The 11,127-nt window shown below is 45.6% G+C and overlaps 1 protein-coding gene across 3 annotated transcripts; it reads left to right on the forward strand.

Moving 5' to 3' along the window:
• The first annotated feature begins 6,854 nt into the window (after nucleotides 1-6,854).
• On the forward strand, nucleotides 6,855-11,121 carry SRSF3 (serine and arginine rich splicing factor 3). Of its 3 annotated transcripts, XR_012635085.1 has the most exons (5): nucleotides 6,855-6,961; nucleotides 7,756-7,963; nucleotides 8,493-8,627; nucleotides 9,473-9,929; nucleotides 10,826-10,935. XR_012635085.1 is itself a non-coding variant. In XM_074925728.1 (4 exons), exons 2-4 carry the CDS (start codon nucleotides 7,758-7,760, stop codon nucleotides 10,911-10,913), a joined length of 429 nt encoding a protein of 142 aa, XP_074781829.1. In that variant the 5' UTR covers nucleotides 6,855-6,961; nucleotides 7,756-7,757; the 3' UTR covers nucleotides 10,914-11,121. The 3 variants fall into 3 exon arrangements, 2 of the variants coding, with proteins under 2 accessions (XP_074781829.1, XP_074781830.1); XM_074925728.1 differs by lacking the exon at nucleotides 9,473-9,929 and having other exon boundaries at nucleotides 10,826-11,121; XM_074925729.1 differs by lacking the exon at nucleotides 10,826-10,935 and having other exon boundaries at nucleotides 9,473-10,819.
• The last annotated feature ends 6 nt before the right edge of the window (nucleotides 11,122-11,127 follow it).

Consider the following 11,127-nt stretch of genomic DNA (forward strand, 5'->3'; position numbering starts at 1 on the left):
GCAGAAGAGATCTCCTTCCTTTGTGTCCTCATGGACTCACGTACAGGACACTGAAGTTGCATAGGAGGATGCAAATCAACAATACGGATGAACTCTGTGATGCCAGTTATCATACAAACAGCAAAATGGGACAATTCATAGCAAATCTAACTGAGGAGTTGGTAAATAAGATGCCACTTGATTTTAATGTTCAGTACAAATTTAATTTAAATACGCTGATTGTACAGTACGGTAAACATTTGTTTTAAATCTTGGAAACTGGGGACATACAGAGAAGACTTATCAACTGATTAAACAATAAAACTGCAAGTAGTAGCTCAAGCAAAAAAGCCAGATTCTGATCTGCTTTGGAACCCTACGAGTTGATGCCTTGCAAGGTTTGATACTCCCTTTATGATCTCTGACCAGGTACTTTCAACAGAATTTGGATACTCAGGATGTGGCTGGACCATAAGGCTGCAACAGTAGTCTAGAGGACAAGTTCCTATTTCTCAAAGTGAAAGAAAGTGAATGTATTTGTCACCTCTGAGGAAAAATTCCCTGGAAGGATTGAAAAGGTAATTTGCTTATGTTATCAGAAGCTACTGATTCCTTTTAGCCAAGCCATAGGCACAGCCATACGTTCTCATTAAACCCAGTCTCGGGTGAAGGCAAACACATTGTCCAGACGGAGACAGGCCCTATTAGCAGTGCTCGCACGGCCTCATCTATTCTCGTGGCTTCTACAGACATCAAATTGCTTTTTATTACAGTCCTCATGACAGCTTATTTTGAGCCCCGCTATTTCAGAGCAATCAAATAAGCGTTTCTGATTTTATTACGCGAGTCCCAATTGTTAAGGAGAGTGTCACTCATTAAAGAGAACAAAGTGTATCACCAATTAAAGATGACATTTGTTAAATATTGGTGAAACAGGGGCCTGCTTCACATCTTAGTTTCCAGGGTAGCAGTTACACTGCAGTTACACTGAATTATCAGCCTCTGAAACCAAGGTTTCTTAGTTACATCTTCAAGGATTAATAAGCACCGGCCAAAGTCATGTCCAGAACATCTAGTCTAATTCATCCATGAACTTTTTGAGTCTCCATTATATAATGGGTTTTCACTGAAGGTGGTTACCAGCATCTCCACTGGAAGAATATCCCATTAATCCGAGTGACTGCAGACATGCCAGAGACACTGACCTGGGATCAGTAAATGGGCACTTGAAGCATTCTGTGATGGCCAAACAGCATTGCTGTGGCTACGCTCTTCCACTGGATAACTTAGAAGTCAAAATAACCCTGGACGTGACTTTGTTACAGCTCCCTGAGATGGGAGGACGGACTGTGCTGAAGTTATGATCTACCTTTGAGAAGCATCTGGCGCAGTAGGGAAAAGATGCTTGCAGGGATTTGTTTGCAATATTTCTAAAGAAAATATAAAAGGTGTTAATTGCACAGTTTATACCACAGCCACACACGTAGCAGTTAGTATTTCGAAGCATGATGGGGACATTGATCATTTCACAAGGAGAAATGCACAAACAGCACTAACCGGGTGATATTTTTAGCTGGTATAAATCTCTGCAAGAGCTCTGAACAGTGTAGAGGAGACTAAGAGGCCATTTTGTCAGGGATGTAACCAGCAAACCCAGCTGACTGGAGTTTGGTTACCTCGGGGCCTCCCTCCGAGCACAGTTGGAGCCATCAAAGGTTTTAGCCTTGGCTTCAAAGCCTTCGCTCGCACCCTCCGGCTTTTCCTGGTCCTAAGGCCTGACCTCATTAGAGGGTGCCTTTGCTCTTCAGTCACCTCTTTCAGTGGGAGCGGCTGAGCGAGGAGGGCTGTGCAAATTACCGTTTCCCAGTGAGTGAGTCTGTTGTTTTGCTTTCCAGTCCTCTCCCCAGGGAGCCAGGTGGGGGAGGAAGAGAATATGGCTTGCTGCAGAGCATGAAAGAAAAAAGCAGGAGAAAGCCTGGAGGCCCAGTTGAGGGGGAAGAAGGAATGGGGGGAGGGAACAGAAAGCAAAGCAAATGTGCAAATAACCTCGTTAGGGCATGGGGGATCCTCTTGCCTGGGATTTGAAAACTTAATTAAACAAAGACTGTACTGCATCAAAGGGATCCTCTATCTGCGGGGAGATGGACAGACAGATCTGATGAATTTTTTCCACATGCTGTTCTCTGTTATTCACCAGTAACAGGAGCGGGGGCTCCAGCAGGCTTCACACTTCTCTGATGTAAAAATCGACTCTGCGTTTTCGGATTGGTTTGTTGGTTGGGGTTTTTTTTCCCTAACTGCTTTTAGCCTCACAGACTAAAATTCATATGAGCTGTTCAGTGCGGTGTGTGGAAAGAAAGACACCGCCCTGTTGAGAGGAAACTGTTTGACCACACTTGGATGGTAAATATAGTTCCCCTGAGCTGCTGGTGAAGCAGCTGCTAATGAATGGCTGCTCTCCCTTCCTGGCCTCCTTAATTGAGAGATCAGAAGAAATGACACCTCGCAGCAAACCCGGAGGCCACGAAGGTCTCTGCACCACCACACCCACATCTCTGGGCACTACGGGGGCCATCACCAGCCCTCAGCCTCCGGGAGGAAGGAGCCAGCAGCAGCAGCGCCTCGGTAACCGTTTAAAGGAGATGAAATTTGGCTCCTAGAGAGCAGGCTCCAGGCTTCCCCTCGGCTTGGGTGCTTATAGCTCTTCTGTATCACCTTCTTACTGCGGGGGGAACAGTCTTGTGCGATCCGGAGAGGCGTATGTAATCGCATTTGTGGGGGGTAGCTCCGGGGCCAGCGCCTGGCCTGCGTGGGCAGTTTTAAATCCTGGCCCCTAATCCACCACATACTGCATCATCCCAGAGAGAACTCCCATCTTCCAGGGGATTAACATTGGAGTTGAACAGCAGTGAGTCAGGCTCACTGGTTTAATTTTCCGTTTACTGATTTCAAGCCAGATTTACAGAAGTGCCTGAGCCTCACAGCTCTGCCTGAACAGGGTAGCAAGAGTGTTTTGTCCTCCAAAACTTGCCCCGGAGCCAAGCCTGGGGCTGATTCTTTTTCCCTCCCCAAATAGTCTCCAGATGGAATATTTTCTGTGTGCAAAACAAATTCAGGTGACGCTGCGACAAAGCCACGGGTCTCTTGTGCTGCTTCTGTAACACCTGCTGGGCTTCTCTGAGCTTATCCCTGGTTCGACAGGGCTGCAGTAAACCTGGAGAATTCGGCCGAGAACCTCGACTGAGCAAAAACAAAATACAGGGAGGGGTGTCTGCCCTGGAAGCAGCGGGGATGCGCCCTGCGAGAGGCGAATGCCGCCATCTGGTGCCTGCAGCTCGGTGTGGCCGGGCCGGCAGGGTCTGGCCCCAGCTGTGGGGAAAGGGGTGCTGAGGTTCAGGGGCACCCCAAATCCTGCCGGAGGGGCCCCGAGGTTACCTGGGAACCAGCTGTCTTGCCCCCAGATTAGAGGGCTTTGTGCTAGAGGGGGTGCCCAGTTGCTAATGTCTGTAGGACCAAAAAGGGGGTTCTTAAAGGACCAAATTGGCCAAGGCCTGTTCAGGGTTTCTTATTTATCAGTGACAGCAAATGTTTCTGAGGGAGAGTGGTGTGTCAGTGTGCCACCGTGCAGGGGTCATGGGGCTGCCAGCAGTGGGGTTTGAAGTTGTAATCAACACCCTGCCCGCAGATGTAAAAGGTGCAGAAGGAGGTGGAACCCCAGCAGTGGCAGAAGGCTCACACCTGGGAGGATGGGGTGAAGGCTGGGGAGATAAGAGTCTCCAAATGACTTGGCACTCAAGTAAACAGGACGTCTTGCTAACTAGTCCCCAGGTGCTGAGGTTTGGGGATGTGCTGTGCCCCTGTGCAGGATGCGGGGTGTGTCTTTAGGTCTATGATGATCATAGTCTGTTGTTGCACTCTCCCTTTACTTGAGGACTGAGGCACAGCTAAAAGCTTTAACAGTGAAAAAAATCATATACTTTAGAAGTGAGGGGATAAAGAACAGGGACTTGTACCCTGTAAACGGAAGAGCAGTTGTGGTGGGAATAAGCTTACAGAAGCTGGTTGTAATATATGTAAAGATCAGGCAAGTGTAAATCACTGTTTCTTTAGAAAATAGCCTTCATCAAGATTAGTCTATTAGCAGGATGTGAAAATGGGTTGAATCCACAAGAACTTCACAAGCAGCTACCTGAGGTATGGCTATGTGCAGTCAGCTTTCTGACTGAAGGCCTGTCCCCTCAGACCAGTTCCTGTTGTGTTTGTGTCATGACATTTCCTAGCAAAAGACATTTCTGTAGGTAGAATAATGCCAGTAAATAAGTATTTTTTCTAATGTTGTCTAGGTTCGCTTGAGGAGCAACTCTAAGAGATCCTATTGCTAATAGAAGTATTCTTCAGTAAATGTTGTCTGTCTCCTGAAGTATCCCTTAAATTTGGCTCACATGGTTGAGGTTTCTTCCAAATCATAATGGCTAGAATATGTTCATTTTCTTATGAGATTTAAATCTCAGAATGATAGCAGCTTGAATAGAACACCTTACTTCTTGACAGTCTGGTCATGGATTCTGATCTGGCCATGTTATAAAATAGATAACTCGGTAATTGTGCAGATGTTAGGTGCCTTTTCAGTCTAGCCCACCTGGTTAAAGTAGATCTGATCTTGTTTGTAATGTCAATGTTCTCTCCTTCCTTTTGTGGAAGATCCGGTGAATGTAAAAGTTCTATACCTCTCACAAATATTAGACCCGAGTGGTATTTTTTTACTGCAAAAGCAAGAGGGGTGCAATGCAGCAGGATTTTTCAAACACTTCGAAACTTGGAATAAGGCAGAAAGTAATGTAACACAGTGCAGCGTTCATATATGTATGTACACATATACAGTGCTGCTCAGAGCTCTTTCAGGGTATCATCTTTTGGAGGACAATCAAAACGCTGACTTTTGAATTACTGAAGTGCTGTGTGGCTGTGTTGGGTCGTCCTAAAACTGACTGTGGATATAGGTTGGGTTTTTGGCTGAATACAGTTGCCTCTGTTCTGACCCCTGCCTTTTGTCACAGTTACGTGCCACATTTAGTTTCTTTATAATGCCAAAAGCAAACTGAAAATGGATGATGTGCTTTTTATGGCATGTGATTTATAAGGCATGGTGATGGGCCTAAGCCCACCTAAGAAGTGTCTTGAACAAAGCAGGTAGTACGTCCTAGATGAGTGCTGGATGCTGTGTTTATTTTGCAGGAGGTGAACTTACTTCTGAATAAATCCTTTGTTGCTAAGTGTGTCATCTATAACTATTTTCTCATGTCATGTGTAATTCTGGTACAAAGTTAAAAGATCTGTTAAGATTACAAGGTTGTCCTAGTTGCTCTCTAACTAATTTTTGGTGTGGTTTGGGTGTTTGGTTTTTTTTTTAATATTCATTATTGCAAAACTTAAATCATGTTTCAAACATACCTTACGTTGATACGAGGCAGGGTCTAGTTAATGTTGTAAACCCCAGTTGAGAAGGGAGGTGAGCATGGGAAATCACCATCTCAGAGGAGTCATAAAGTCAGATGGCTGAACAGCCCCAAGTAAACCTCGAATTATTTCCTTTATGTTGCTACAGGAAATTAACCATCAACTAATTTAGATTACAATACATTAGATTAATTAAATGTGGGTGACTGTCAGATAACTGTACACTTGATAAAGATACTTTAGAGCATCAGTTACCTCAAAATCCTTTGTTTTTCTGTCCCTTGGCCAATTTTGACTCTCAGGAGGATTTTACTGAGGTTTTTAAAAATAATGAGGGATGCGGCAAAAGATTTTGGAAAATTCTACTGGTTGTCATTAATTCCAATTTTATTTTTTACATGCTGGCACAATTCTAGTAGACTGAGGATGCCCCATCCTCTGCATAGTTCCTGTTTGGAAAACACAGTACATGTGCATTCATCTGTACTCAAAATGCCTTATCACATATAATATTACTCAAAGTATTACTAATTATACTTGTACCAGATAAATTTGTCTTGTCTGGTCCGAGTCAAAAAGGTAAAGTCTGGATTGAACACAGCCTACAGATAGGGCTTTTGAAAGTTACTGCAGCAACAGCCCTGGGTGGGTTTCTCACATTATCGGATAACCTGAAACAACAGGTTTGTTATCTAAGGCAATCCCTCTAGAGCAAGTTATTTTTTTAACTGATATGTCCTAGCTAAATGAATCAGAGTTTAGTAAACCACGTCAACACCACTTAACAATGCCCTCTGTAACAAATTTATTGGTTTCAAATCCTCTTTGTTTTCTTGAGTGCTGAAAAAAAATCACTTCCCTCTTTTGTGCTTCAGTAGGCAGAAGCCCGGGCATAAATTTTACCAAAAACTGAGTTAACACCGGTTTGCTCAATACATTTATTTAAAGCTACCGCCCATGGGGATGAATTATTAGCGAATCTAAGCTTTTATAGATGTAAAACCCTAATGACAAGGGGATGATGTTTGAAAAAAAAACCACGGCCTGAATGTACCCCACCGAGTCAGAGAGACACAAGAAAAGAAAAACCTTCTTTCTCCTTGTAGCCAGCAAAACAGCCTCCCTGGGTGTGTTGTCATTTCCTGATTTCCGAGACTTGAAGTCTCCCCTCGACAATCAGTTTCTAAAATGAAATTTTGTGCGAGGGGAGGGGAAGGGCTCGGCCTGCGGAGCCGCCTCAGGGCTCCCGCCGCTGGCCGGGGGAGGAGCCCGCCCCGCCCGCCGCCGTTTGGGCCGCGCGGAGGCGGCGGGATGAGGCGAGCTGTCAATCAGCGAAACGGCGCCCTCTGATTTGCTGCCGGTTGGCATCACGTGGTAGCGCACTGCCAGTATATAAGGGCGGGCGGGGTAGGTCCCTGCCGCCATTTTGTCCAGTGAAGAAAAGCGGAGCGGGAGTCTCGTTGAGGGTCGAGTCGGCTACGAATTTAGCGCGGGCTCCCTTCGCGCGCCCTCCCTCTTAGCATCGGTGAGGATCTTCACCTCGGAAGGCGGGGGGGAGGCGGCACCCGCGGTCTCGGTCCTCGGCAGGGCGGATCGAAGCGGCGGGGCCCGGTGGCGGCAAACAAAGAGCAGCCGCCATTTTGTAAAGCTGGGCCGCGGGCGGCGGCTGCCGCTGCGCTGAGGAAAGCCGGGCGGGGAGAAGGCGGGTAGGCCACGGGTTGCCTTAAAGAGCCCGCTCGCCGCCGTTTCTCTGCGGCTGTGGCCAGTGAGGCGAGGTGCGGCTGGGCGGGGGGTGGTGCGGCGTCTTTTCCGCCGCTCGAGGGGAGCGCCAGTTCCTCACGCCGCGTATGCAGCGCTGAGGAAACGCTCTGGAGGGATTCCCCGAGCGCTCCCGGCGTGGTCTCCGCCGGAGGTGGCGCTGCTTTTTCCCTCGGCCTGTGCAGTTTCCCCCGAGTCCCGCTCCGAGAACAATGGAGCCCTGCTCCGGCGCAGCGCTCCCCCTGCAGGCCTGGCCCCCGCTGCAGCCCAGGGGCAGAGGGGCGCAGAGAAACAGCCCCACGGAAAGTTGCGGGCCTTAAAAGTAAACGAAATTCCCTAAAATGTTGAATTTTAATCACGGTTGCGAGATAGTAGATGACTTTTCTGTTCGGTTTTAAAACACACTCTTCCCCCCACCCTTTCCACACAGGTAAATGTTTATCATGTCAGATCATATCACTGCTGTCGCTTCTGGGAAAAGCAACCAACAGAATTGCTTCCTTTGTAAATAAAGAAACACTTGCTGTCTGTTAAGTATACATGAGCTTTTTTTTGTCCTAGCAATGCATCGCGACTCTTGTCCGCTGGACTGCAAGGTTTATGTGGGTAACCTTGGAAACAATGGCAACAAAACTGAATTAGAGCGAGCTTTTGGCTACTATGGACCACTGCGCAGCGTATGGGTGGCAAGAAATCCTCCTGGTTTTGCCTTTGTGGAATTTGAAGATCCACGAGATGCAGCTGATGCAGTAAGAGAACTAGATGGAAGGTAAAATGTGCTTCTTACGTGTTTGGCTTGCCTGGTGAACACAAGAGAAATTGTGGGTAGTGGTACAATTTAAATTGGGAAGCTTCAACTGGCAAAACCAGGGACTTGATAGGTTTGTCACGCACTACTTATTTGTATGGTGATATAAGGCCTTTCTTAATAGTGCAAGAATAGCACTGGGACAGTTAATTTTACATTTTAGGGTTAGACTGCCAAGTTAGTCATGACTTGGACCCTTTGGTGTGTATTGGTTAAATTCAAGATGGTGTTACTATAAAGAGGAGGGAGACACTCTTGGTTCCTTCTCTGCCTGCTTTCATAGCATGGCAAGCTTTCAGAAGCAGCTGAACCTTTTGTCTGTCACGCTGGAGTCTGCTTTTGTAGACTGAATACTGTGTAGTTCAATGTGTATAGCCAGAATGTTTTTTTTCCCCTCTTGTTGCCTCTTTTCACTAACAATTCCCTAGGGTTTCTTGTGCACGCAGGCTTGTCCCTGGAAACGCTAACTGATTTCAATCTCTTTTCCCAGAACCCTCTGTGGGTGTCGTGTCAGAGTGGAGCTCTCCAATGGTGAGAAACGGAGTCGGAACCGTGGGCCACCTCCATCCTGGGGCAGGCGTCCTCGAGATGACTATCGCAGAAGAAGTCCTCCTCCTCGTCGCAGGTACCCTAGGTCAAAGTACACTCATAGAGCTGTTGGCACTGTTACCACTTAGCATCCTAGAAGCAGGCTTTTTAAAAGCATGTTGATGGATAACGTTCATCTATCTGATCACAATTTGGAGATGGCAAATGCTAAAAAAACGAAAAAACAAACCCCCAAAACCCCACAAAATCGAGGTGAACTTAAGTTGTGTTGAATGTTGGCTTTTGTCCTTAGGTCACTGTGCAAGTTGGTAGTCAGTGCCCTCTATCCTGGACTTACCCTCGTTCCTCCTAAAATCTGCTCATCTTCTAGTCACACTTTCCCTTTCTTCCCCATACTTCAACTTAGGCTGTTCCTTTCCTTTATTCCATAATGGCAAAACATGACATACAGCAGCTTAGCATTTCCATACAGATGTGTTTCTCCACTTTGTTTGCACAATTGAAATACTTTCCAAGCAGGCAGCTGTTTAATAATAGATCAAGTAACAGTTGCTCTAAACATCTAGAATCTTTACACTTTAGCGTTAGTTTGGAATTAAACCATCGTGTGACGATCCTGTCACTTGAGGTTTGCAAACCCAGCTTTAAAATATAGCAGGATTTTTGGTAACTGGCACGTTCTTGGACCCAGACTAGCTTGTCTGGCGGTTTAAGTCTGCAACGTGGTTTTTGCAGGACTGAATTTACCTGTTGCAGGTGAGTGAAGTCCTCACAAGTCAGGGTTTCAAGCTTACCCTTTTGCTGTTGAAAAATAACACATTAGGAGTATTTGTTAGCTAATAGATGGTTGTACTGATGGCTTGTTTTTCATTTTTTTTATGCTTTTTGGTCCATCTATTAATAAAAATGAACCCGTTACAGAGTCACCATCATGTCTCTTCTCACCACCCTCTGAGTCTGCATTAGCCAGTCAACTAGCCCTTTCAGCGTCATGTGACCAGCGCGCCCCATGCAGCTTGGCTGGTGTCGTTTCACATGACCCAGGCATGGCCAGTCGTCAGGTTGCACCGCCCTTTGGTTCCCGAGCATGCTGTTTTCTCTCAGCCTTCTCTCCAACCTTAACCAAATCGGCAGCAGCCACCTCGACCGCCCACACATTCCCGGCCAATCAGCTCAGCTGTTTATTTACCAAATGTCTTCACAACAACTACAGCAGCAGCCTTCGGCTAACAAAAAAGCAGGAAAAATCCACAACACCCCCTTCGCCAACCAACTAAATACAACGCAACATCTGGCAAAACCTTTTCAGCAAATTCTTCTTGGCAGTCAGTCCGGCAGCCTCACCTCACCATTTCTAGCTTGTTGAAACCAAAAACTAGTAAGTTTTTCCTGCTTATACAGTTTACTGCTGGTTAAAATAAGGAGTAAGCGGCTTATAAGTAATTACTTTTCTCAATCAAAGGCTGGCTGTGCATAATTGAGTGGTAACGTACATATGTTGCTTGAGAAAACTTTTAAGGGTGATACGGAAGCTCTTACACTGTGAATAACGTAAAAAACAGTATATTTGCATGTGAGATGCCAAACTAAATTTTTAATAAAGCTCTAACAAACTTAGCTTTTCCTTGCCAGAAAAATCCTATCACCTTTAAATGGTTTTACTAACAGTTTTCAAAACTTAAAACAATTACTTTTTGGGATGAACTGGGCCGAGCTAAGGTTATTTTTTTTATTTTTTATTTTTTTAAGAAAATAGTCTAAACACACTCTATGGCATTAAAAATGACAATCACAGATATGCAGTTCTAATGTAGCACTTAATGGCATTATCAATATTTACACTGAGCGCATTTTCACTTTTTTCCACTTGGTATCTCTTATGTCTTGTTATGGACCTTTTTGGCTTGCATGGGTTCCAAAACATTTGGTCTGTGCTATTTTTTTTTTTTATTTTTTTATTTTTTGGAACCACTTGTGGGACTTTGGTGTGGTGTTCTGGGCAGTGTATTTAGTTGAAATGGAAAGTGTTGCTTTGGACAAGTCTGCTTTGAAGCATTCTTAGTTAAAGTGAATTCGTGGTTGGAAACGTGCTGTTCACACTGAGCTTTGTTTTACTGCCTAATCTTTCCATGCCTTTTACTGGATGATGGATGCCAGTTATTCTTGGCACGTTCCCTGGGCCCAACAGTGAGTTTGACAAGTTGGGAAATGCCTCACCCCCATTAATGCTAAAAGAATTGATAAAAAGCCTCACATGTCTTTTTCTGGTTCTAGATCACCGCGAAGGAGAAGCTTTTCTCGCAGCCGCAGCAGGTACGCAGCAGTTCATGACAGCATGGGCTGTTCTCTCGGGGAGGTTTGAAAAGAAACAAACCAAAGCAGTGTGACGTTTGGGCTGTGTGGAGTCCCGGGGAGGCATTGTAACTTGGTAAAAGGGAGAAATGGGCTTACTGCTGTCATGTTGCTTGCCTGGAGTTAATAATTTACACAGCTATTTGAGATTCCAGGGTTAGCAGTTGAAGGATACTAAGAATGGCAGTAACTAGTTTTTCTGTTCTGCAGCTGTCCAAGGTTCC

The sequence above is a fragment of the Athene noctua genome, chromosome 23 (genome assembly GCF_965140245.1).
Source record: "Athene noctua chromosome 23, bAthNoc1.hap1.1, whole genome shotgun sequence".
NCBI lineage: Eukaryota > Metazoa > Chordata > Aves > Strigiformes > Strigidae > Athene > Athene noctua.